This window comes from Tenrec ecaudatus, chromosome 2 (genome assembly GCF_050624435.1).
Source record: "Tenrec ecaudatus isolate mTenEca1 chromosome 2, mTenEca1.hap1, whole genome shotgun sequence".
In the NCBI taxonomy this organism is placed as follows: domain Eukaryota; kingdom Metazoa; phylum Chordata; class Mammalia; order Afrosoricida; family Tenrecidae; genus Tenrec; species Tenrec ecaudatus.
The window spans coordinates 49,897,943-49,924,056 of NC_134531.1; the positions used below are offsets into that span (position 1 = coordinate 49,897,943).

Here is a 26,114-nt window from a genome sequence, read left to right on the forward strand (position 1 = left end):
GTAACTCTTCACAGGAATCGAAAGCTTCCTCCTCTTTCTCCCTTATAGCAGCTGGTAATTTTGAACTGCTGAACCTGTAGTTAGCGCCCAACGCATAACCCACTATGCCACCAGGGATCCTATTAATATATTGTTGGGTTTAATCTGATGGAATTTTTGGTCCAGAATTCTTGCACACATATGCATGAGATATTGGTACTCAGTTTTCTTGTAATATCTTTATCTAGCTTGATTATCAAGATGACACATGTTGTAAAGGAAGTATTGGGAACTGTTCCTTGCTCTTAAATTTTCTGAAAAATATTATATACAACTGAGATTACTGTCTTATTGATTTGAGGATCCTAGAAAGAATTTTAATAAAAATCTAGCCGGTGAGGCCATATGGACTTAGAGTTTTTCTTTGAAAAGTTTGCAGGACAATTTCAATTTCGTCAATAGGTATTAGTGGCTAAGGCTTTTAAGTACAACATTAATGGCTATAGGTCTATCCTGAAGTCTATAATTCTTGAGTGAGCTTTGGCAGTTTAGGGCTTTCAAGATATTTGTCCCTCTTATCAAAGTTATTTAATGTATTGGCATAAAGTTGTTCCTAATCTTTTATTTTTAAGATTCTTACAGAATCATTAATTATGTCATCTTTCACATTCTTGATATTGGTCATTTGTTTCTGCTTCCATTTTTTCCTGATCATTTTGGCTAGTTTTATCAATATTATTGATCTTCCTAAGGAATTATGTTCTTTTACTGCTTACAAAATGTACAGAATACAGCATTTGCCAACGTTTTTTCATGCATAAAATTTCATAACATCAACTATAGTAATGTTATATAACCATCACCTATATTCACTGCCAAATTTCCCATCACTATAAACAGAAACTCAGTGTTTTCTAAACAGTGAATCTCTGTCCCCCTTGCTCTTGGTAACTACTAATAAATTTTGGACTCTAAACATTTGCCTATTTTTTTGGATATTTCCTATAAGATAAATCATACAAAATCTGTCCTTTTGATTTACTTTGCTTAGCATAATGATTTCAAAGTTTAACCATGTTGTAGCATGGAGTTCGTTTCTCTTTGTGGCTGAGTAATATTCCATTGCATGTGTGAGAGTATATAATACACTTTTATCATTCAGTTGTTTACAGATATTTAGTTTCCAAAGAAGCAGCTTTGGGTTTGCAGTACTTGTCTCTATTTTTCTGTTTCTCTTTTGTTTGTTTCTACTTGGCTGTCTGTTGGTTTCTTTGGTTTCTAGATCCTCCCATGGAAGTTGGCGTCATGGAATTGAGTATCTTCTTTTCTAATTGAGTACTCAGTGCTATAAATCTCTACCTAAGTTCTGCCGCAGGAGCATCCTGCAAATTCTGAGATGTTATACTTTTCATTCAGTTCAAGATACTTTATGTATACGAGGCTAAGAAAAAAATGAGAAAATATTACAGGTAATTTTGGAAAACCAAATCATATTTGACTGTCACTAGATGGGAAGTTTCAATTGCTCAAGGGCATTAGGGAGTTCAAATTCTGTAAAGTGTAGATGTTGATTGAATTAAACAGAGCACAGACTGAGCCATAATGGAGATGAAAGGTCCTAGTGTATAAAAGGCTTGTCAAATTGAATGATACATAACAAGTTTTCTCTGAAGTAGTGTTTTGTTTTTAAACTGGAAAAAAAAAAGAAAAGCATTATTTCATTTTTTAAAAAAAGGGTATTGGAACCACACAAAAGAAGGCAACATTTAGTCTCTTTTCTCATCTTCGGGTGCATGCTCTGTTGGGGACTCCTCCCCTCTTGGGCTGATGCTCTCCGGGTTGGGGTGCCCCCTCTGCCAGACGGTCCTCGCCCTCCTGCCCGCTCTCCTTATCCTCGGGAGTCCACGTGCCTTCCTCCATATCTGCGGGCTTTCTGAGGGCTCCTGGATATGGGTCCCCGGTCCCCAATGGCATGCTCTTGCCAGCCTTCTTCTCTTCGGTCTTGTTCGCTTCGTCCTGGGGACAACCTGCTCTTGCTGCGCCCGGCTGGCTCTGGGCTGCCCCCCTTCCTTCTGCCTCCTGGGGCCGGCTCCTCCACCTGGGCAATCTCCTTGGCCGTCTTCCCACGTCCACTTCGACCTTCGCACCCCACAGCCTTTTCTGCTCCTTGTTAAACGAATCTGTGCTTCCAGGAATTTCCTCTTTGTTCCCCTGGTGGTGGTAGGTAGTCTAGCTTAGGGGCTGGGCGTCCATTCCACATGCTCAAAGGTAGGCGCTACCAGCTCAGGAAGGAGAGGTACACTGCAGTGCTAAGAGGTTCAAGTTTCCCGCCAGGAAGGGGCAGTACACCTGGGTGGGTGCTGCAACTGGATTGGCCCACCTAGGCCAGGTGAATTCAATTCAGCCAATGGGGTTGACCAGGGCCGTCCACCAGGCCTCCCCACGGTATTGAAAAGGCAGCCAACCATGTGACTCTCCATCTGAGCAGCTTCTAGGGAGGCTGCACATTCTTGAGGAGCCCTGCGGGTGTCCATGTAAACCTGAGACTTCTAACGCTCATAAAACTCACTAAGATCACAAACCTGGCTTCCGTGTGAATTCTTTCATGCACAGAGCCAAGGACGAAGGTATATCTCTACCCTGAGATCAACATGTGTCACTGCTCTGATGGAAGAAGTTCAGCTTCAAGCTTGAGCTGATGTACCCATGAAAGGCTGGGCCTGTTGCTTGAGGACCTGCAGTCTAGCTGTTGTGACCACACGCTCCCTGAGGATTTCCCTGGTGGGGCACTGGTTTCTCTGGAACCGGGCGGTGGCTGTATGCTTCCCTGAAAAGCCATCATCCTCATCATCGGGGTCTTCGGGAGGCTGACTGCTCAAGGAAGGTTCTCCTTCCTCCAGGTGAGGCCGTCTCTGTGGGCTTTCCCCCTCTAAGCAGCTTCGGCACGAACAGCTGCCAGGCCTTCATAGATGCACTGTACTCCATCATTTCTGCTTCATACTCATTTAAATATTGGCGTTTTCCTTCATCCTTGCGATCTCGCCACATGCCCCCAATAATCGTGCCGATCTCCCGCAACTTTAGGTCAGAGGTGGAAGCCCAGACCTTTCTGCTGTTCCTCATGTAGGACATCAGCGGCTTGTCTGGTGCCTTTGGGGCTTTGGGAATCATAAGGTCAGAGGTTCCCTCCCAGCCTGTACTTGTTGGTGGGAGATGACTGTATGGACTGGTTCCACACACCCCGATGTGCTGAGCATATTTGTGTTGCAGGAGCTGGGGTGGGAGGTGGGGCATAAGATGGTCTTTTTGACATTTTGGAAGATTTAAGTTCTCAGTTCTTTAAGAACGAACCTGAGATACGGAGGTGTGGGATACAGAAGGATTTCTCCCAAGCTGTCTCCCCCAAATATATGCCAGACAGCTGCTTGGGAATGACTACATTTGGAGGCATCAGAAGTAGGTCAGGGGTTATTCCCCCTGAGAGATATCAACCATCTAGAGCAAGTAGTCACCACTGTTTATCCCACATCAAGTAGGGCCCACTCCCTTCTGATAAGGATAGTAGCAGTCTGTTTCCTTGAAGGAGACCCCAGAGGTGTCAAACCCGCCCAAGGATGACCAAGGTTAGGCTGCCATCTTGAATCTAGGGTCTGCCCATCTTGTCACATGTACACCCCCAATCCCTCTTCCTATTGCGTGTATGTCCCTAGACCACCCCCCTCTCATTACTGTATTACCTATAGGACAGCCCCTTCAAGTGGCGTATGTCCTCACCTGTAATTAGGGGGCTTGCATGTCCCCAGAGAATATAAAAGGGACCTGGGCTAACATTAAAGATCTCTCTCCCTCCACGTGGACCATCATGCGGGGCAGAGGTGAGCATGCTACCATGAATTGTGACTGACTCCCATTTATTTCAATACTTCTATCTCTCATACTCTCTATAACTTTACTATGATCTTTACTTATTATTGCTGTACAATTGCGCCTACCAGACTCGTAATGATGTGTTAGGGGCTGGCTTCTCCTGACACGGAGGGCAAACAGAGCGTCTGAAGTACTGTTTTTAACCTAGAATATTAAAATCAGGTAGCTATTAAAAATACTTTATGATAATATACCTGCATAATATTCCTAAGGCGCCGTGGCTATTTAGAAGTATATCATTTAGTTTCCAAACACTTAAGAGATTTTTCCAGAGATCTCTCTTTTTTTGGAGTGTGGAGGGTTAGAAACAGCATTTATTTAGTGCTTCTCAGAGATCTTTCTGATACTAATTTATAAATGAATTCCATCGTGGTCTCAGAACATACTTACAACATACTTGGGTCCTTTGAAATTTACCAGCCTGTTTTTTTTTTGTCCTACAATATGGTCTACCTTGGTCAACGTTCAACGTTCCATGTGCACTTTCTAAGAATGTGCTCTGCTATTGTTGGGTAGAGAGGTCTATAAATGTCCATCAGTCAGGTTGGCTGATAGTGCTGTTTAATTCTACAGCCTTGCTGGCATTCTTACCTATTCTATCAATTAATGAGATGTTATTGACATTTCTGGCTATAATTGCTGGTTCCTCTATTTCTCCATGTTCTTCTACCAGTTTTTGCTTCATCTATTTGGTAGGTCTGCTATAGGACATAAATGTCTGAGATTGCTATGTACTCTTAAATGACACATCCCTTCACCGCCATGTAATGAACATCTTCATCCCCGGTATCCATGAATCTTTCTTTTGCAATGTTTAATTTGTCGTTAATCCCATCAGTGCGTATATATATCAATTCATATACTGTTGTGTTTACATCTAGCAGATTCATGGGAATCTTTTTATACAAAATAACTTCCATGTCTCTACTTAACTTTCTGAATATATAGACTCCAGTTACAGTAATTGTTTTAACGAACTTCTCTGTTTATTCCAGCATTTTTGTCAGTTCTAAATCAGTGTTGACTGCTTTATTAATCTCATTATGCAATCATGTTCTCTTGCCTCTTCCACATGCCTACAATCCTTGGTTGAATCCCAGATATTGTGAATTTTAGCTTGTTGGGCACCGGATATTTTTGTTTTCTGTAATTCTTTTCAATTTTCTCAGACGATATCTCTGTTTACCACCTACGACTGTTGTACCTTATTTTCTCTAACTTGTTCTCTGCTTGCCCGCTTCAACCTGAGGAGAAAAAGACTAAGTATTTGAGGAGAAACAAAAGGCCCAAACCAGTATTTCACAACTAGTGACATTTTGGGCAAAATCAGTTCCTGTTGTGCGGCTGTCTTGGGCATTGTAGAATTTTGGTAGTAACTTAGTCATTTTCCTCCTGGTTGTGATAACTAAAATGCCTCCAGATATTTCCCAGTGTTCACAGAGGAATGAAAAGGTTTGCCCTAGACTGACTTTCCTCTGCCAGCTAAGGAAACAATGCCGAGCAGAAAGTACAAGACCAGCTCAAGCATGCTAGAGTGACACGTCAAAAACCAAGGTCACTCCTGGGCCTGGACGAACCCGTTCTGTCACAGCAACACAGACGCGGCGAGGTGTCGCAGTTTTCTGAGATGGATGTGCTCAGGGGCACTGAAACGAGCAGCCAGGAGGGTACAGAAGGCAACAACTCCATGCTGCTCCGCCATCTTGGAATCTCTTTTGTTCCAAACAAAATATGGTATTTGGAATAAAAATAGACTGTGGTGATTAAAACAAGATATGGTATTGAAAGTACAATTTTAAAACGATTAAAAAACAAACACACGATTGACACCAAAAATAGGCGGAGAGGGAAGGATAAGTCATGAAAGGAGGGGCACGGAAGGAGGACAGAAATCATCTGAACAGCATAAGACACGAGCCCCTCTTGGGGATGCGAATGAGACAGGGGCAGGCGCCTCGCGCAGTACACACCTGTTGTCGACACGACGCTGTCGGGACTTTCGCCGCACAGCTTTGACAGCAGGCTGGTCTTGCCGGACCCCGTGAGGCCTATGCAAACCAGGTCATACTCTGGTCGCGCAGGTGGTGGTCCCTTGCAGCAGAGTGCTCTAAAACACTGTCGAGAGAAACAAAAGCAAAACCAAGCCATTTGAAGGAGGTTGTGGAAACAATGTAGGAACGTTTAGAATGATTGAAATCTATATAATCAGTCGTTAGATGCCTTACAAAGTATAAAGAGAAAAGATGCTAACTTCCTGGAGGACATAACTCCCCCACCCCACCCCCACCCCCGAGCCAAGTGATCGGGTGATCCACTCCAGGTAGGTGACACATACTGAGTCAGACACGCGGCTAGGGGCGCCATCAGGGAGCCTCCCTACTCAAAAACGCACGGCTGAACCTACGCAAGAGGGAGCATCAGACAAAAGCAAAACAACTGGCTGGCTCCCCCAAGTCTCAGGACACCTGAAGGCTCAAAGAAAAGGTGATGCCTTCCATGTTCACAATGACTAAACAAGGCATACGAATAAAGTGCAACTCGACCAGAGAAGTGGGGAGTGGGGGGAGACCATGATATAAAGGAAGAAACTGCTGGGTCCTCTAGAAATCATAAGAGAAGAGATTCTGCTCACTGGGATAAAATCTGAGGTCCTATTGGCTGTCTGGTCTCATAAATCAAGCTCCGTCATTCCTCTCTCTCCTTTCATACCCAGTCAGCAAACAAGCCTGGTCCATGCCCTCTGTGAAATAGCTATAGATCCTGTCTCCATCTCCGACCCCAACTACCACGACCTAGACAACGTCAACATTCTCCCAACTGGCCCCAGGACATTTGCTCTCACCTTCTCTAATCCCTACACTGCAGCCACTGTGACCACCCATAAAGGGGGCATCCGTTCATCTCTGCTTCAGCTCCCTCAGGACTTACCACTGCTCTTGGGCCAAACCCACATCATGAGATCAGAATCAGAGGCCATCGGCAATCTCTCCTGCCCTCTCCAGCCTTATCTCCCATCGCTCTCCCACATTTTGGCCCTCTTGACCCCCACACTCCAGCCAAACTGACCCTCTCCCACCTCAAAGACATTTGTGCATATGCAGTCTGCTCTTCCTCCACCTCTTGGCTTAGCCCACCTCTCATCAGCTCTCAGCGTAAAGCACCCTCCTCCAGGGCTCTGATCCTGAGACCACGGTCAGCACTTCTGGCAGCTTCTCTCGGTACTCGTGTGAACTCAGCACACTAACAATTAGTGTCTTATTCGCCACCAGCCTGTGAAGGTCATATCTGTCCAGCTTCACCACAGAATCTCCAGAGCCTAGTGGAGAACCGGGCAGAGAGTCTATTCTTGACTGTTGAATGAAGAATGAATGACCTTTACATCTCACCAAAGACAGTGGTCGCCCGATTCATAACAGTAGCAAAATTACAGTTATGAAGTAGCAATGAAAACAATCTTATGGTTGGGGGTGGGGGGAGATCACCACAACATGAGGAACTGTATTAAAGGGCTGTGGCCTTAAGGTTGAGAACCACTGACCGAAGCAAAAACAAAATGCCCAGGCTAACAGAAGCTGGAGCGATGTGCTCTCTGTGTGGGGCCCCGAGGTTCCAGAAAACCAAGCCACAAAAAGAGAGACCCTTCACTGAGTCGTTTCCCTGCCACAAGTTACTCCAGTACCCCCATCGCTTCCCCAAAGGGATTTGGTCTGCAGGATCTCGTTTCTCAGGAGGAGAGGGCCTTTTTTGGTCAATTCGATCCTCAGTTGTTTTCAGAAGTTCTGCCTACTCCTGGCTAACAACTCTGTGAGCGTCTAATCCATGGTCTTCGTGGATTTATTAACTCTAGTCATATTTCCTCTCAGTCTTTTCAAGCCCCAGGAGTCCTAATTATTTTAACATGCCTTCATGTAGCTACGCCACCCACTCCTTCGCCCTAGTAGTTGTTCTTCTGTGGGCTGACTTTAGTTCCACGATGCTTCCTCCTACAACACTCAGAACCAAAATTATAAACAGCATTCCAGCTGCCAACACAGCATATCCAGGACCCGTCTGCCTTTTGCAGCCTATTTCTTATCTAGGACAAAACCAGTCTCTCAGGTGCCTGATGAGCATTTCCCCAAGTTTTATTTTCTCAACAGTAAGCACTGGTTAGCAGATCCTAACAGCTGGGAGAGAACACAGTCCGGTACAAGACTGACCGTCAACCACCTTGGTCCACAGTCCCTCTCTCCCTCATCAGCTTTAGTCCTTGATGAAGCCCCATTCTTGTTCTGGGAACCTCCATGTCCCTCGGCTCCCCCACCAGAATTCCCGGGAGTATCTTCTGCTCCGCAAAGAGACTGGCCCAATGACGTGGGTCCAGAGCACTGTGTTAACCTAAAACTCAAGACGACATTTTATGCGACTGTCTAAATTATATATATATCAACATCACACAATGTATTTTCCCAAAAGTCCCATAATTTCATCTTCAGGGGTTTTGTTGTTGTGGTTTTAACCCCACTGTGTGTACACTTTATATTCATTGCCACCGAGTCAAGACTGACTGACAGCGAGCCTGTATGTCAGAGCAGGACTTTCCTGTGGATTTTCCAGGCTGCAGCTATTGACAGGAGTTGAGAGCCTCATTTTCCTCCAGAGGGGCAGTTTCAAATTGCTGACCTTGTAGTTAGCTGCCCAGTGCGTAACCACTAGGCCACCAGGGCTCCTTCACACACCTTACAGCTGAATTAAGAGTCCTATCACCTGTGAATATATGAGTGGTCATTCCATTCCATTCTTTTCTGTATTCTCCTGCCTGTATATTCTCTCCCCAAATGCCATCTCAACTCTGATGGTTTCAACCACATAGATTGTAGGTTCCCATGTTTCTGTGGCCTACTGCCCACTTTACAGGGGGAAAAAAATACTGCTCAGCTCTGCACTGGCAATTACAAACTTTTGTGCAATGGCCCATAATCCGGGATAAATGTAGACATCTGGTTTTTCAGCCCTCCTGGTTTGCTCAAGCACTCCTCCAGGGCGCGGCATCAACCACTTCGGCACTGGAGTAGGTGGCCGACACCCAACCAGACCACTCCCTCCCAACCTCTTCCTTGAATTCCAGGCTCATACTGCCAGCTCTCCCGGAAGAACTTCAACTCATTTTGAATAAAACAAAAGACTCCCTCCAAAACAATAGCCTGTGACAATCAGGTGTGAGGCCTCCTAAAATACAAAGGGCTAGGTGGACAATTGTTAGAAGGCAGAAGCCGAGATAAACACATCATCCTGTCAGAGTTTGAGCCAACTAACTGCAACTTTTAAGAATATGCTCAAAAGATGGAATGTTCGCGTTTTCCAAATCAGTGCTTAAAAACTGCACAGATTCTTCGCTTTTCCATTCCAAATGCAATGACGCCTTGGACCTCAGAGTCAATTTACTTAAAATGACTCATTTTGGCCTCTAGACTCTACTGTACCAAAGTTCATTGTGTTTGTCTCCGAACGCAGTTCCTGCATTGTTAGGAGTAAGCCCCTTTCACCGTTGTACAATGCTAAACACAATGCTGTCGGCAGTCCTGACAGCAAGCGGCAAACTCAGACTTCATTCCCAGGCCAGACACTAACGCATTGTATAACTCTCTCCAAGTCCCATAAACCTAGCCAGCCTTCAGTTTTCCCCACGATTAACCAGTAGCATTTTGACACTGTCTCCCGATTCATTCCCTTCTTCGGGAAGGTACTGCAGGGTGTCCGTTCAATGCATTCTACGACTAAAAAGGCTCCCTAATCACGGGTAAGTAACTGTGACCACGACACCCGTTTCCCAAAGGTCTCTGCAGCGCTACTTCGCGCCCTTGGACCCGGACCAGCAGCCCTCCACGTTGCCCGGGCGGGGCACTTCCCCTTCCATCAGCCCACAGCTGCCTCCACCTGCGCGTGTGATCCTAGTTCAACCCCAGACATTACAGACACACAACCCTTGGCCCCCACTTGCAAGAGGGAACAGAGAGCCGGCCAGCCGGCATTGTAACGACTCCCTCTAGGGGGTGCAAGCAAGGTCATGGTCTCCGGTGCCTAGCCGGCTTCAGTTCACAGGCCCTTTTACACAGTGTCAGCGATGACTTGCTGGGTTTAAAAGGGCCCAGTGTGTCTGTGCTATTATGGCGGGACACAGGATGTTTTCCCGGAGCGTGCATCCACCAGCTCCCAGCGACAGGCCCTGTGAGAAAGCAGTGTGCCGGGGTCTGGAGAGACGGCAGAGATCGCCATCCCCCTGCAGCCGCCCAGCCTGTGCCTCAGACGTTGACCGAGTCACAAATGTCAGGATCTTGAGCTGACAAATTGGCTAATGATATTTCTTTAAAACTTCAGGAAGCTTTTACATATAATATGGCTTTTAGCTTTTTGTAAGGGAGATTCACCCCATGCTCTACAAATGTAAATAATCTGCAAAAGATAAAACTGCTTGGGTTAAAAAAACCCGAGGGTTTGCCATTTCATGTGGTAGTCGGCCACTAAGGCAGCAAGATCACCCAGTGTCAGACGTTTGGCCAGTCTAGGGACCCGGGCAATTTGACCTGCAAAGCACCAAAGCACTTGGATGTGCATCCCGAACACTACTCCACCTTTCCACCTGCCTCAGACTCCATGTGCCCCCCCAAGAGCTCACCCTGAGCACTGGAGGTTCTGTGTCACCCTGACCCCCTCTTGCCTTTGCTACTGGAGGAATGCCCACGGCAGGTTTGGCCTGAAATGCCACCTCTTCTGGGGGGCCGTCCGCAGTTCCCGCAGAGAGAACGAATCCTTTTGCTTCCACTCCTTGGTCCTTCACACCTACTTCTAGCACTGAGTTAGCAGGGTACCACAGGGTTTGTGGGGAGGAGGGGTTGGCTGTTTTGTTTTTCCCCTCCTACATAGAAGATTTATTAGATGATACACGCACAGACACCAAAACATATTTACTTTTGATCCTATTTATTGGTTCAAAATGCTCAGTTTTACAGCCACCAAGGGCAGTCAGGCGGCACCACAGAGACACCCGCAACTTCACAACCCTCTCCAGGAGCTGCCTCCAAAGCCTCCCACCCTGGCACCGGCCCCGCGCACGGCCAGAATTTCCTACGATCCCGACTCGCTACGTTCCCAGACTGCTGGGACATGGCATTTGTTTCAATTGATGCTCTGTTTTTCATCATGAATACAGGATTTTATTCTGAGCATGATTTCAATTTGACTGAAGCTCTGCATAGTTACTGGAAATTTTTCTGCAGTCAGCTTCTGGACTTTCCACCCGCCGTCACAGTCACTGCCTGAGCCCTGCACTGTCTCCTCATTGAATTGGGGGTCTCGCCAGACAAAATGCAAGGTCGTCTTCTGACAGACAACCGGGGTTGGTTTCTATGTGTACCCCTTGGGTGGGCTTTGGCACAGCACTCAATCAATATGAATTAGATTTAAAACAAAACAAACAAACAAAACAATCAGTGAGCCTAAAAGCAAGAGAAAGCTAGTCCACGATGTTTGCTTGTTCTGTTTCTCAGGTGAACTGGTTTCAAAACCAAAGGCAGGCAGCTGTAGGTTATGATCCTTACCAACTTTCATAATGGGAGGGAAAAAAGGTTTTAAGACAGAGACCAATTTCTAAAAGTGCTTTCTAACATGAAATGTGTCCAGTGAACAAGAAACAAGCACCTAAATATTCCATATGAAACTCTGGGCGACACACTGAGCTGCTAACCACAGGGGTCAGTGTTTGGCCCACCAACTGCTCTTCGCGAGAAAGATGAGGCAGCCACTTCTGCAACGATTTAATCTCAACCACCCCAAAAGGACTGTTCTAGTCTGTCCGTCAAGAGTTGGTGGCAGTGAATTGGTTCTATTTGTTTTAAGTGTCTAAAGTCTTCTGATTTAAAATAAAATATTCTGCAAGTCTCTAATAGTCAAGTAAAGGAGTCCAATAAGTGTTGGGCTGCTAACTGTAAGGCCACAGATTGAAACCCACCAGCCTCTCCATTGCAGAGAGATGAGGCTGTTTTGCTCCCCTATAGATTTCCAGGCTCAGAGACTGTCTATAGGACTTGATGGCAGTGGATTGGGCTGAACAGCCAAATAGGTGTCTTTCTTGAAACTGCTGCTAATATGTGTTAGAGAGTTCAGAGTGCGATGTACTCCAGAGGCGACCTGAGGACACAGTGTCCTTACAACTTAAGAGTAAAGACAAAGGCAGACAACACAAATGAGCACGAAATACAGGAAGCCGTGGTTCCTCGAGTTCATGGCCTTGTTTCTGGAATGTCGGCCTGCGCACTGGGTTCCAGAATACTGAGCAGTTGCTGCTCAAGGAAGCACACGGTGGGATCTCGTAGCCTCTAGTCATAATACTTCTGTCAACTGGTTCACACTTAACCCTATTTCACGTGTGTCTGCTTTCAGACACCCATGTAATATATCTGAGGGGGTCCTGAAAAAGACCGTGGGAAAATCCCATTATCCTTGCATTCTATTTTTCCACGAACTTTTTAAGGCCCACTGTTACGGCTCTTTCATTAGCACTAGAACTCATGCCTGAGTGAGGCTTCTCACACACATGCATTTTCTTTGTCGGGCGCCGCAGCCTTCTTGCCCTTGGGAACACTCGACAGGGCCGCAGCCCTTCCTTATGGTGGTGAGCAGTCATCTTAAACCGCAAGACCAAGCACAGAAAGCAGAACACTGTGAAAACAGAGGCACCACACAGGCCCTGAAAGGGGCATTTGTTTACAATACGAGAAGCAAGACAAGACGGCAGAGCAATGCCTTGTCCGATCTCCGCTGGGGACGTGCTTGTCTGGCATCTCAGATTGTTCCCTGCTCTCTGCATGTCTGCAAGCGACCTCAGCAGCACTGTCTTGGCTGGGGGCTCACGATCATTTTAACAAGCAGGGAAATTTGCAAATACGGAATCCCTGCAAACCCGAGGATCGACTGTGCAGGCGGTTTATGTGTTGTCCATTCATTTACTCGTTAGACAAGCCCAATTCCATCAATACTCTCTACTCTCTGATTCTTGTTTGTTTCGAGATGAGGAAGCAGAGACCCGGAAGCATTAAATAGCTTGACCAAGTGAAGCCTGATCGCAAAACCGAAAGTCTGGATTCAGAGCATCTAATTTTCTTGTCACCAGAACAATAGGTATTCATCTAACATGGGGGGGGGGCGGAGACTTAGGTAAGAGGGGTAGAAAGCAACATACAGATAAGAAAATCTGCCAGAGCCTGTGCATCTCCAGAGCTGTAACTTATATCTGCTCCAAGCCTGTCATTTCCAAAGCCTGGTATCAGAGGATCGGGGCCAGGGGCGTTCTGTGGCCTGGAAAAGATGAAAGGGTGCTTAAGTGGGTTTGCCTGTGTGGGAGAAGATGTTAAGTCTTTGCATTCCTTCCTTCCTGGCATCACCAGGTCTCTGGGTAAAGTATCTTTCATTCCAGGATAAAAAGACTAACATGCTCCTCTCTTGCAGCTGGAGGATTCAGGTGGGACGCACATCCTTAGGGTTCTTGCCATGAAGACTTCAGGCAAAGGCGGCGGAGAGGAGGTCGGGATGCAAGGGTGGCTGAAGGGCTGCTGGCTTCTCTGCCCCAGGGCTCTGGCTCTCCATGGTCAACACAAAGCCACTGTGTGCTTCTCGCTCCCGTAACTCTTTCTTATCTTTGGAAAGCACAGACTTGTCTATTAAGAAGAAGGCCAACCAGCTGGAGAGATTTCTGATTCCAAGCAGGGCAAGAAGAGAAGAAATCTCTGGGCAGTCTTCAGGATTCCCCTTAAAATGCATGTGTGTGCAGGTTATACCTCAAAAATGTCAATAAACACACACACACACACACACACACATTACAATTCAAATGGATTGAGGGAGAGTGTGCGGGGAGACTCGTGAATCCGCTTGAGTCTGTGAAAACACAGGAGGAGGGCACCTGCCATGGAATGTACTTTCCCTTCTGAAGAAGAAAAACCAGGCTCTCAGTAACGCAGGGTGCTTTGGAGCCAATGAAAAGACTAGCAGTTCAACATGGCAGCGAGAGCCCCAGAAACACGAAGCAAGGCAATGGAGTACTAGGAACAGGTCTGGGTCTCCAGACCCACCCCAGCTGAGGAGCCTCCCCACGTTGCAGGGACAACGCATTGCTTGAGGTGAAAAAGCCCATGGCCCCATCAGACACTGGTGGGAAAAACAGTGACTTGGTTTTACAGAAGACGGTCCAACCTTTGGGCCATGTGGGCGAACCTGAGATCACAGATTGAAGGCTTTGGCCAGGAATTGTTCCAGGGCCAAGGCTTCTGGCCGATACTTCACACTGTCTCAAGACACTAAGTCTGTCTTTGTCTTACCCTTTGTATTTCTCAATCCACATTCCTTTTTGGGGTGAAATAGTCCATTATTTCTGCTTTGTTCTGAGCTGTCTCCTGTCTCTGTCCCTATTAACTTGTGGCAACAAAAGAAACAAACAGAAGCAGGGGATTTCATGCTTAGCAGCTATAGGCATTGGCCTCTCGGTTTTGCAGAGGGGCAGAAAATCTGAAACTGAATGAAGAGAGTGCTCCTGCCCTGAACCGGACTGGGGCCCACGTGGCTCCCAGGCCCAGCAGGCAGCAGTCATCCTTGAGCAGGGGCATTCCTGAGTCTGGGTACGGAAATTTCCACGTGAAGCAAGACTGTGGTTTTTAAGTTAGGGCCTTAGATTAAGGGGCTCTCATTCAAGAAAAAGATATTCCTAGCCATTGGAAACTTCAGGTCTTCACGTTGGAAATAGCAAGAAAAAGAAGGTGTCTTGTTTTTGTTTACCTAAACCAAAGAACTCAAGGAAACAGGAGAGGATAAATGTGTCGTTCTTATTTTTAAGATGCAGTTGTTAACTTGAGACTGATAGATGGGGCAAGCTAACTTTCAAGCATCTTTTAAAATATATAGACTAATTGTCCAATAAGAACAGCAGTGGACACTCGGAGCACCATGGGATGGGTTGGCCGTCCAGTTGTGCTTCCGATTTTTGCGGAGTCAAACAATTGTAAAAAAAAAAGAACAGCAGTGGAATCCCCAGGCAAGACTGTCTGTAAGCCTTTCAAGGTCATATTTGCAGTGTGGCTTTGAACCGGTTTGTACCCCTGCCTAGCATTTGCATTCCCAAGGATACTGAATTGGAATCTGTATTTTGACACAAGACTCACCTAGGGATCTGGATAAAATGTAGATTCGGATTCAGTCTACCTAGGGCAGAAATGTAAACTCTGCAGGGAGCCTGTTTTTGATGCGCCACCCATCGGTTACACAAGTAACTTTGGAGGTATTGTTTGTGGCAAAATATAACACAGCATTTGCCAATGCAGCATTTTTCAGGTGCGCAAGTGAGCGATACCAACTAGATTGATCATGTTGTGTAAACACCACCCATTACCATTACCAAGAACGTGCCCGGTTTTTGGAGTAGGACAAGCTTCAAGACAGAACCCTGTCCCAGAGAAATGATGTGCCCTGAGGTCTCCGTTTATATTCTAGAAAATCAGGACCACCCCAGGAGAACTGTTGGGGTCGTTAATGAGGTGCTGTATACAAAACGGTCACTACAGCGTTCCTGTGACTGTCGTTGTGGTTACTAAATGTGTCATTGAGAATCCTGTTTACAAAAGAAGGCTAAATTGGGGGGGGGACCACTAATCAGTCTTCTTTTCACAATGGATAAAGATAATTCAGATCTTAGATTGTTTTAAAAGCATTGTTTACTTGGTCAAAGATCTTAAAGGAAACCCTAAACATCAGTGATGGCGATGAAGCTGTTGGGTTTGCTGTAATAGAAACAAACGAAGAAGTGAGAACAGTAAGGGGCTCCCCAATATTGGGCTTGGGACCCTTCAAGGGGAGAATCCCTAGCAAAACAGCATTTAAGCATTACTGGTCTGACCTAACAGTTAAAACAGTTCTCTCTGAATATGAATCTCCTGCTGTGTCTGGGCTGACCTAGACAAAAGCCTAACATGGGAGGGGTGGGGGGGCTTGTGTCTGTAATCCCAGTGCATCCTCAAGTCACATCGCTCCCATTGCTGACAAAGACACGTGTTTACTATGGTCTAGCGCTGAAGAGCCAGTACAGTGCACTGGGTGCTACCTCGCCTCACACATCAACACACGTGTCAGACAGTTTCTGATTGCAAAGTCTGTTGTTGGTGATGAGGGAGGCAGAGTGGGCACAGCTGGATGTCTCAGAGCCACAGCTGAGCTGGCAGCAGTGGCAGTTCAAGCCATCTTCTCACTTTCAAAGCGGGAGTGAATCTGAGAAAGTTATTTAAAGGTGTGTTTTATTAAAGAGGCCCTTTCCGACTACTGTCAAACTTCACAAGCCAAAGCTGAACACGTGGGTGCAGGCAGCTCTACTTGGGGCAATCAGTGATCAGCTGATCGCTTTCACACCCACAAATCATCTAGCAGAGTTGGAGAAAGAAACATTGCAAACCAAAGTCATTTCACCCCCTCCCCCGCAAGAAAAAAACATGCGAACTTACCAGCTTAAATGATAAAATAATAATTTATAAATTATCAAGGGTTCATGAGGTAGGGGGGAGCAGGAGGGAAGGCAAAAATGAGGAGCTGATGCCAGTAGCTTACATGAAGAGCAAATGTGAGAATGTACAAATGTGCTTTATACAATTGATATATGTATAGATGGTATGCGCCAAAAATGATTTTTTAATAAAACAAAAAATGTTCCTAGTATTAAGTTTATCCCCTGACATTAATATTAGCACCACTACCTTGAACTCTGTTCCGGGACATTATAACTCTTTCCTGATGAGTCGATTTCCACTCATAGCTCAGCCCTTGAGGCTTGAGTTCAACTGGGTTTCCCAGGTGCTCATTTTTAGGGAGAAGCCCTGGTAGCGCAGTGGTTAAGAGCTCAGCTGCTCACCCAAAGGTCTGTGGTTTGAACCCACCAGCCACACTGCACGGACAACACCTGGTGTTCTGCTTCCACAAAGACCATCTTTAAAAGTCCTGGACAGATTACGGTCAAATGCACACACCATGGTCGAAACCACGCTGGAGCCCTTCCTGCAAGGCATTGGGGGGAAAGGGGTGCAAAAATAAGGCCGACCCCCACCATGGAGAGGCAGAGTTTCTTTCTCAGATTCACTCCAGTTCTAAGTGAGAAGGTGGCTTGAACTACCTTTGCTGCCAGCTCAGCTGTGGAGCTGAGATTCCGAGGGGTGCTCTCTGCCTCTCCTTCACCATGGAGACACCACGGGTCCGAGCTCCAAGTTCACATTGGATTTGCCTGAAACTGTGTTCACAGATTTGCCCCAAACAGAGTGTTCACTTGCAGAGTAGCCCCCAAATGAGATCAACTGGGGCTCACTGTACCAGCCAGCCATCAATACAATGTAAAAACATGAAACAGGAAAGACAGTAACTTTGTTGTCTCCCAATTCCATTGACATATTGTGAAGGACTATGCCAGGGTCTTAGTCCGAGAAGGATGGGGCTGAGCGAAGGCAGAGGGCAGGGGGAGAGCTAGCAGAAAACCTGGCCTGGAGTTTTCTGCACACGAATGCTTTGCCCTCTCTGAGTCCCGTGTGGGTATTCCCATGGAGTACACAGCTCTCCTGTCCTCCACGTGTTCCCCTCCTTCCCATACTTGCACTGATAAGTTACTATTGTCAAGCCAAGCATGCAGGCTGGCTGGGTACAAGGCGGAGGCCAGTTCCAGACTGTTCTTGTGCTCAAACTTCCATACCTTGTTTTCCCATCAACTGGCGTAACTTCTAAGTCCGATTCTCTCAACATATTTCCCATGGTCTTAGGAGCTGAGACACCGCTCCTCTATCTGTCTCCAGGCGGGTTCGCCCACATGCAGATACACCCACAAACAAGTACCCGGTGTGAAGACTGTTCCCCATGCTACACCATGCTTCAAGACAAAATTTCATTGATTTGTCATTAGAAATAAAGATTTCACAATATACATGGACATATTTTTTGTGATGAATCACTGTGCTTTCATTATGTTCAATTTGTAACAATGAAAATACATCCTGCATGTCAGCTATTTATATGACGATTCATAACAGTAGCAAATTATAGTTATGAAGTAGCAATGAAAATAATTTTATGTTTGGGGGTCACCACAACTTGAAGAACTGCATTAAAGGGTCACAGTACTAGGAAGGTTGAGAACCGCTTTTCTAAGTGGAAGAAAGAAAAAAGAAGAAAAAAAGACACATTTGGCAATATGCATAACACCTAGCTTTTGTTAATTAAAAAATTACAAATTCCACCCAGTAGTCCGGGTTATTTTTGTCACTAGAAACAAACTCTCTAATGATATGTGACTGGGTATACCTTCAATAAAATAAATTTAGGAGACTGTTCTGGTCTCTGACATGTGTGTCCCATGAATGGGTAACCCTCCACCGCCTCCATTTCCAATTCGCAAATCACACCCTCATTGTGCAGCAATTGTTACAAGAACCAAAGCAACTACTCATCTGAAACAGGCCAGACAGATAGCACACAAATCATATTTATTATGGTTAGCAAAATCGTAATGCATCAATGTGCCATGGTCCTTGGCATACCAATTCAATTGTCCACAATTAAAGACTTTCAGTAAACGATCCTGAAAAAAAAAAAGTCAGGAGAGTTGTTGGTGGGAGGTCCCTTTGGCCGGGGTGCTTCTCAAGGAGGGCGAGACGTCATCCTAGACACTTTGGGCATGTTGTCAGGAGAGACCAGTACCTGAAGGAGGACATCACGCTTGCTAAAGCAGGGGGGCAGTCAGAAAGGAAGGCCCCCAAGGAGATGGATTCACAGAGTGGCTGTCCCCATGGGCATAAACCGAGGAACGAGTGTGCAGGGCCACGCAGGGCTTCGTTCTGCTGTGCCTAAGGTTGCTACGGGTTAGAACCCACTTGCTGGCTCCTAACAACCATCAGCACCTTCGGAGCTGGTTCTGACTCATAGAAACCCACATGTCCAACAGAACCACTGTTCAGTGCTCTCCTCACAAAGGGTGCTATGTTTGGATGCATTTTCACAGCCACCATGCTAATCCCTCTACGTAAGAGTCTTCCCTTTTATTGCTGGGCGTAGGAGGGAGGGAAAAGATTACATAAAGGTAAATGCCATTTTGAAAAAAGTATGCTAAACTTCATTTGTTTGTAAACCCCACGGTCGAGTCTATGACTCTTTGGACAAGGAATTATGACTCCATCCTGGACAGACTGCAAATTCCTCCTGGCTCTCTGTCACCAGAAAGAACTAAGGTAGACTCTGATTTTAGTTTTATACTGGATATCATAATTACAATAATATTACATACAAAAATCATCAAGGAAATTACTCATGGACAAATTCAAGGCAGTAATGCCAAAATATGGACCATCAAGAGTTCTCAAAATGTACCTGAAAGAAGCAAGGCTCATTTGAGACCCACACGAGTTTTACACTGGTTGTGTAAAATTAAAATCAGAGTCTGCCTTAGTTCTTTCTGGTGACAGAGAGCCAGGAGGAATTTGCAGTCTGTCCAGGATGGAGTCATAATTCCTTGTCCAAAGAGTCTGTTGTATCAATATCCAAAACAAAGAATTTGTGTCTTAACAAAATTCTGCATTTAATAAACTAAGAACTCATTGAGATAGTTAAGGTTTATTGTGCCAACCTGGCCAATAAACATATGTGAGAGTAACTGAAGGGTGGGGAGATAAATGGCTCAGTGAACCTCGCCTTTCTAGTTCTCGGGTCTCTTGCTTTCTGATGGTCGGACCAAGGTGAAGCTGCCTTAGCCAGTTCCCTGCTTCAGCTGGCAAGGCTCACTTCCTGCAAGACATCCCTGAAGAGAAGCCACATGGACCTACCCCGATGCAGCCCTGAGTGCTGGAGCAGCTGCGTGGAGACCCCTGCCAGTGCTGAGATGCTTACACCCTCACTGATTTGGCTTTCTCCTGCAGTCAGTATCATTATGTGTCTTTTCTCAGACGGAGGACTTCGTGGATCGGTGTCAGACATATGGGTTAATGTTGGACTTGTGGACTTGGGCAGCACTGGGTGGGGATGTTTCCTTGTTGTGTACTTACCCTTTATATAAAACTCTCTCTTATACATATGAGTTTCTGTGAATTTATTTCTCTGATGTACCCAGACTAACACACTCATTGTCACATAATCTGGCTACAAGGAGGCAGGGTAGAAAATAAAAATTCACCCTGGGATTTTAGGTTAGTATACATAATGGCCTATGATTTTTCCATAACTTATAATCTCTTATAATCTATAACTTTCTTTCAGTCCCCTCAAAAGTATAAAAGGTATGGCACCTTAAAACATATTTTCTCATCCAAGGGGAGGGTATTGTTTATATCTCCACAGGGAAAGAGGGACCAGACTTCAACCCAGTGCCTCAAGGTGTGAATGCAACATTCCGGCGTGGAGTGGGGAACCAGTGGAGAAGTCTGGGAGGCTGGCCCCAGTACCAAAAATTAAGTGGATTCCTGCCCCCAACCCCGAGAACAATTTGTTTCAAAGGATGACATTGATTCTGCAGCTCCGGGAGAGGGACATATCTGATCAGAGCACACGAGAGCAGATGAAGGGGCAGGAGGAGAGAGTGGAGCCCAGCCTGGCCCACCAGGCCGTGAGGATGATGTTCCTGATTAGAGCAGCCAGTCCACAGAGAGGACCACATGGCTGGCCCCACTATGAGACATGATGCCCCTCACTGACCCATGGCGCTACAGGGGACAGCACCAGAGACACAGTGTGCGAATTGCACCTGACCTGATCCCACCACACCAAGGCAAAGCACTGGGGGAGTGCAGCGGAACAGCAAGGGAATGGAGCAGCAAGGTCCCCAGGGAATGCTGAAAGTGGACTTTTGGGCCAGGGCGTGGTGCCCCAACAGACTGGACTGGAAAACACTCCTAAAGGCCAACAAATCCTTGAACTAAAAAAAACAACAACATATTTTTAAAATGTTGCCTTACTGCTGTGGGTGTTGGGCACTGTCTCATCTGTTCCAACGTAGAGCAACTTTATAGCAACCCACTCGTTTGTCAGCATGTGTACGTTCCAAACCCAAACCCCACACTCGCTGCCATCGAGTCAATTCAGACTCATCATGGCCGCCTGTGGGTTCCTGAGACTATTATAACTGCTTATGGTAGTAGAAAGCCCAGTCTTTCACCCAAGGAGCTGTGCTGGTGGTTTTGAACTGTTGATAATGAGGACGTTGGCCCAATGCATAAATGACCACTGCACCCTCAGGTTCCTAGGTTCTAAAGGCTGGATCTTCATATAAAAATGGGTGTTATGCAAACGGGAGGGTGACTACATACATGATCACCTAACTGCTAAGTTAGGTCACTACATCAAGGTCCAAATCACATCTTTACACAACTGTCATGTCACGGGAATTATGGCCCAGCTAAGTTGAGACAGCCCCACAGACATCACAGCAGTGTGCACTGCAGAGAACTATTAAATATGGTGCTCGCCCGGCCTTTGCCGTTTCCATCAAACAGCCTTCATTTCCCTGAGAGGTCTGTGGAAGACACTGATTGTTAGCTAGGTTAATTGGGATTGCCATCCTGCCAGGTATGCATTCAGCCATATCAGAAAAAGAAGGGGATCTCACTACCAGCAAGAGAGAGGAGCCAGGAGAAGAGCGTGTCTTTGGACCCCAAGATTCCTGGGCATTGAACCTCCTTGATCCAGGAGAGAGCTTTGATATGAGAGGAGTGGCAGAGGCGCAGGGCCAGTAGCCAGAGTATGAGACAGAGTCCTAGCCTTCCCAGGCCATAGAACAAGTATAGCTGAGTGTGGGCTGGGGGTGGAGGGGGAGCCAGGAGGCTGGGCGCCTGTCTATGGGCACAGTAGAGGAGAAACTGCCCTGACTGAACAACTACACCCTGAGCATTTCTTACTTGAACTGCATGCCCTTAACTTCCCTAATGAAACCTTTCATCGTGAACATCATCGGTGAGATCTGTGTGGCTGCTGGAATGAGTGAAAGTCTGTGGACACAAAAGGACAAAGAGTGGGAAGTATGGAGAATGGACGTATGTCTGATATCAGCCTCTCGGCAGTCAGGACAGGCAATCAGACACCAAAAACAACTGTTTGGGGTTCCAAGCAAGGAGCCTCCTTTTCGGTTCCTTCAGTCACCACGCGATGACTACCAGACTTTAGGGCTGCCCTTCCACCTCTTTTTCTTCTGCACATATTTCCTTGCCGATTTTACAAGGTCGTGTACTTTCAAATACCTTTACAGAAATTTCGATCTGCGGCATAGACCAGTAAACTCACCTATTCAAGTAAATATCTACTTCAGCTCTCACCTGGATATCTCACACTCCCCATATCCAAACCTGGACTCACATGTCATCCCCAAACTGGTTCCTCTTGAAATCCTCCTCCTCTCGTTGGAAGCAATTCCATTTTTTACCCCCAGTTGCTCAGGCCAAAAACTCTGGAAGGGTACTTGGCTTCGCTCTTGCTCTCAAAACCACACATTCAATCCGTCAGGAAATTCTGTCAGCGCTACCTTCAAACTGCGTTCAGAATCCAACGACTTTTCATCACCTCTGCCCTCACCAATCCCGTGTAAGCCACCACCATTCCTTGCCTTGGTTAATGCCGGAGCCACACGCTGCTTCCACTCTCGCCTCTCTGTAGTATATTTACCACACAGTAGCTGGAGTGACTGTTAAAATGTCAGGTCGCATGTCTCCTTCACTCAAAATCCTCCCTCCATGAGGCTTCCAATTATCTCATTCATCACAAAAGTCAAAGCACTCAGAAGAGGTTGCACGGGCCTATGAAACACCCCCCGCCCCTTCACCCCTCCCACCCCTCGTCTTTCTATGACCTCATGTACCATCATTTCCCCTTGTAATCAGCTCCAGGCTAACTGGGCTCTCCGGGGGTCATGCGAGTCACATGGTTACCTGAGGGCCTCCGCCTTGCTGTCCCCCCAGGTACCCATCACCTCTTCCAAGAGAGCTGCCCTGACCTCCCCATATAAACTCTAACATTTCCTTAACCATTTTACACATTTTATGTTTTTCTACAGCTTTTTTTTGTCTTTTGTAAAAAAATATTTTATTGAGCACTGGTGAAAGAGTGCACAGCATATTGTCACTACTGAACAATATCTTATACATACTGCTCAGTGAAATCGGCTACATTTTTTTCAATTAAAGGATCATTTCACAGCTCTTAAACAAACCATACATCAATCATATCAAGCACATTTGTACATATGTTGTCATCATTATTTTCTAAACATTTACTTTCTTTTGAGCCCTTGGTATCAGCTCCTCTTTTTTTCCCTCCCTCCCTCACCCCTAGCACCCTCATTTCTACAGCTTTTATAATCATCTCACAAACTCCAAAGTTTACTCATGCTCCTGTTTACTATCTTTCACCACACAATAGGAAGTCAAGTCCATCAGGACAAGGATTTATTGGAGCTTTTTCCACTGAGACAGCCCCCACATGTAGACCATTGGCTGGTTCTCTGCCTGTGCCTAAGAACCACACAAAGTACTTACTCAATCTACCACAGACAGTACAATCCCAATACTTTTTGTTTTCAGTTGAATGTGGTTTCCATTGACTCCTCACAACCACACTGAATTATTTCTTAACCTCTTACCATCAGAGTGAAGAAATGCTGAGTTTCATCTATATTTTCCTTGAAAATCACTTTTATTAGATTTGGCATATCTTAGACTTTGACCTCACTCCTAGGGAGTTTGTCTTCTTTGTGAGTTACAATAATGAAGCCATGTTAATAGCAAAGAGACTGAGTCCCAGGCAGAAGCACAGTGGTCTCCGATCTGTAAAGGTCAGGACAAGAAGAGAAACTAGCCTGTCTGGTGGATGAGAAGCCAGAAAAAAACAAATGTTAATAGACCAACCCCCCCCCCCCCACCGCCGTGCGCCAGGGACTGACTCATTGCAACCAAAGCGTAGAAGAGCCTTGTTGGGTGTCGGAAACTGCAGATCTTCACAGAAGCAGACAACCTCATCTTTCTCCCACAGAGCCAATGGTGGGTTCGAACTGCTGACCTTTAGGTTAGCAACCCAACATGGAACCCACTATGACACCAAGGCTCAGAGAAATTAAATGTTTCAAGACAGGTCATCAACTAAGACAGATACTTCGGAGTTGGTAGATTAAGATCAGAACGTATTTAAGAATATGGAGGGTGTTTCTGGCACACTGCCGTGGAATGGTGGGGACACATCCAGGGCACACATCTTTTGCAAGGCCAAGATTCAATCTACTCCCTAAGAAGAACTCTACCCACATCAACATTCAGAACTGTATCCAGCATATCATATGTGCTCAGTAAATAAATACCTATTGCTCTATTCAGAAGTTTATTTACCTGTGAAGTCAAGTGGAATTACTTGCACGTGGACCTTTCTCTGTAAATCCCACCACATGGTTGGGTGGGACCATGGAAATAAGGTGCAGAGGACTCAAGTCAAGGACTGGTCCGTTTCGCCGTTCCTCTAAATATGAGAGAGCCATCTCCGAAGCTTAAACAGGGAAGATCTCAGGACCATCAAGACAGAACAGCCAGCAGCAGAGCGCATGGGAGATTCTCGTCCAAAGTGGCAGAGGCAGCAGAGGCCACAGGAGAGACCACAAAACACAGCAGAGGCCACGAAACACAGCAGAGGAGGCACGATGTTACAGAACAAATGAGCAGCATCCAACTTTTAGAGCAATGAGTCAAAGTAACAGGTGGGCTTCTTGGCCAAGGAACACAAAGTCTACGAAACTATGTAACTGAGATACTAAGGACCAGAGAGAGACTTGACTGATGGCTGAAAGAGATGCTGCCATGGACCAAACACTGTATCCTTAATGTTTTCTGATCTTGGCTTCTGGCAAGCCGTTAGCTTCCCGAATGAATCCCCATAATTCTGTGCCTTGTCTGTGAGTTTTGTGTGGCCATATCACTAATCAGTGAGTCGAGCAGAGAACTAGAGTCCTGTGGGAGGAATGGCTGGTGTCAGAATAGGATAAAGAAGGATGGAGGCTGGAGGCCTGCCTGACCTCTATGTAGAAAGGGATTCTCCCTCTCCCTTGTATGACCAGAGGAGGTTAGAGGTGGCCCCCATGCCATTAAACACAACTTTTATTACTACATGCTCAGCTTTACGGTTTCCAAATCAATTGTTTTACATTAATAGTCATGATCTACACATTTTTAAAAGCAAACTTGATAAACTGGGGCTGAGATGTTATGACTCACGAGGAGCAAAATAAAACAATAGCAAAATAGACACCTCCATCCCAGTTTGAGCACACCTTAGGGGCCTATGACAGAGAACACTAGAGAATCCTGTTGGTCACTCCCTAGTACCATTCCCACTGACTTCAGCTTTCTACAGTGCCTTAGTCTCCATCCAACCCTCTCTCCCCGTTAGTACTGTCTATCACTGTCTCTCGACTGTGCGTCCCGTGAGAGAACCTGAGCATTTCTTTTTAGAAAAAATTAATAGAGCTATCATTCACGTCAAGCAGAGTTCAATCACGTCAAGCAGAACTGTACAATTGCTACTGGAATCAGTTTCTAAGCACTCTTTTTCTACGTGACTCCTTGACCTCATCGCCACTTCACCCCCCCTCCACCACTGAGCCCCCTCCACCACTGAGCCCCCTCCACCACTGAGCCCCCCTCCACACTGAGCCCCCTCCACCACACTGAGCCCCCTCCACCACTGAGCCTCCTCCACCACTGAGCCCCCCCACACCACTGAGCCCCCTCCACCACTGAGCCCCCTCCACCACTGAGCCCCCTCCACCACTGAGCCCCCCTCCACCACTGAACCCCCTCCACCACTGAGCCCCCCTCCACCACTGAGCCCCCTCCACCACTGAGCCCCCCTCCACCACTGAGCCCCCCCTCCACCACTGAGCCCCCCTCCACCACTGACAGAGACCCCCTCCACCACTGAGCCCCCTCCACCACTGAGACAGCCCCCCTCCACCACTGAGACAGCCCCCCTCCACCACTGAGACAGCCCCCCTCCACCACTGAGCCCCCTCCACCACTGAGCCCCCTCCACCACTGAGCCCCCCTCCACCACTGAGCCCCCCTCCACCACTGAGCCCCCCTCCACCACTGAGAAAGACCCCCTCCACCACTGAGCCCCCTCCACCACTGAGACAGCCCCCCTCC

General features: G+C 46.5%; 1 protein-coding gene and 1 pseudogene across 3 annotated transcripts in view; both read right to left on the reverse strand.

The window, feature by feature from the left end:
• ARL15 (ARF like GTPase 15) overlaps window positions 1–26,114 on the reverse strand; it is a 495,300-nt gene that overhangs the window by 321,862 nt on the left and 147,324 nt on the right. For all 3 annotated transcript variants that reach the window (XM_075541033.1, XM_075541032.1, XM_075541034.1), the window contains one exon: window positions 5,877–6,021. In XM_075541033.1, the coding sequence (XP_075397148.1) occupies window positions 5,877–6,021 (145 nt within the window). The remainder of the gene's footprint in view (window positions 1–5,876; window positions 6,022–26,114) is intronic.
• On the reverse strand, window positions 2,636–3,338 carry LOC142438778 (SWI/SNF-related matrix-associated actin-dependent regulator of chromatin subfamily E member 1 pseudogene; annotated as a pseudogene).